This window comes from Empidonax traillii, unplaced genomic scaffold (assembly GCF_003031625.1).
Source record: "Empidonax traillii isolate 1590-97213 ecotype Southwest subspecies unplaced genomic scaffold, ASM303162v1 scaffold3011:size38310, whole genome shotgun sequence".
Classification (NCBI taxonomy): domain Eukaryota; kingdom Metazoa; phylum Chordata; class Aves; order Passeriformes; family Tyrannidae; genus Empidonax; species Empidonax traillii.
The window spans coordinates 14,989-16,381 of NW_020958204.1; the positions used below are offsets into that span (position 1 = coordinate 14,989).

The 1,393-nt window shown below is 40.6% G+C and overlaps 1 protein-coding gene across 1 annotated transcript in view; it reads left to right on the plus strand.

Moving 5' to 3' along the window:
* The first annotated feature begins 1,200 nt into the window (after positions 1–1,200).
* Positions 1,201–1,393, plus strand: part of LOC114072332 (phosphatidylinositol 3-kinase regulatory subunit beta-like) — a 21,941-nt gene continuing 21,748 nt past the window's right edge. Inside the window, 1 exon segment of the mRNA XM_027910240.1 lies at positions 1,201–1,377. Coding sequence (XP_027766041.1) covers positions 1,201–1,377 — 177 coding nt within the window.

Sequence of the window (1,393 nt, forward strand, 5' to 3'; positions counted from 1 at the left end):
TTGTGTTGTCTTGTTCGTTTTTGGAACAACTGATATACCTTGCTTACCTTGAAGCATTCAGGTACACATAGTTAAAGGTCTTATCATGCCAAGAATTGCTGTATGGGAAGTAGTGCTGAACAGTTAACTATAAGCATACCACATTGAATAAGACCTAGAATTGTTTATTTTGTAATTGTTGGTACAAGCCTTGTGTAACAGATGTAAAGTTTACCTCCCCGACAAACAAGGTTGTGTCAGAACCAGTGTGCATGTTGTAGAATGCCCTGAATTAACAAGTAGAGATACAGGCACAGGAGAGGCTGTTGTTGCCTACAGGGTACTGAGTGAGGGGGGGCTGGCAAGCTTTCCCTGAGCGTACCCACTGGTTAAATTGGAACTAGGGGAAAATTGAAAAAGAAATGGACTTTTTAATTGACACTGGAGCAGTTTTAAATCAAGAATTAGTGCCAAAAGGTGATGAATTTATTCAAGTAATGGGAACCACAGGCCAATCAGAAAAAGCTTTCTTTTTGAAACCCCTAAAATATAAAATTGGAAAACAAATGGGGATTCACCAATTATTATATTTGCCTAATTCTCCAAAGCCCCTTCCAGGTAAAAACTTGCTAGAAAATCTGGGAGCTGTAAGAAAATTTGATAAAAGCAAACTTGAATTTCAAGTAAACCCTAAGCCTGACTGTCAGAAAAAATTGTAAGTGAAGCTTACCCCTTAGTGTGGGCCACAGATATCCCTGGGAAATCAAAGCAAGCTGCCCCAGTAGTTATAGAGTTAAAATCAGGAGCAAAACTGGTACATAGAAAACAATACCCATTAAGGGAATTGAACCCATAATAGAATGTAAATCACATGGTCTTACCTCAAAGGTTTTAAACCAGTCCCACAATATTTGGAAATCAATTAAGGAATTGGAACAAAGGGAACGGCCACAGGGAGAGGGTGTTTTTCTACAATATGTAGATGATTTACTCACAACAACTAAAACTGAAGAAAAATTTATAAAATGGACAATTTAATTGTTAAATTTCTTGGGACTAAATGGATATCGAGTTTTCCCAACAGAAAGCCCAACTGGTGCAAGAAAAAGTGGTATACCTGGGATACGAGATTTCTGGAGGACAACGATCCCTGGGAACGGAAAGGAAAGAAACCATCTGCCAGATGCCCAGACCTGACACGCCTCATTTCTAGAAGGAAGAATGCCAGCACAGCCTGTCGAGCATGACTGCCTGGAAACCATCGAAGCTGTGTATTCCAGCCGCCCGGACCTTACAGAAGGACCGCTTGAAGACGCGGAAGACTGGTTCACTGATGGCAACAGCTTTACGAAGCATGGAGAGACACTGGCAGGTTATGCAATAACCACAACAGAACAGGTAATCGAATCAAACC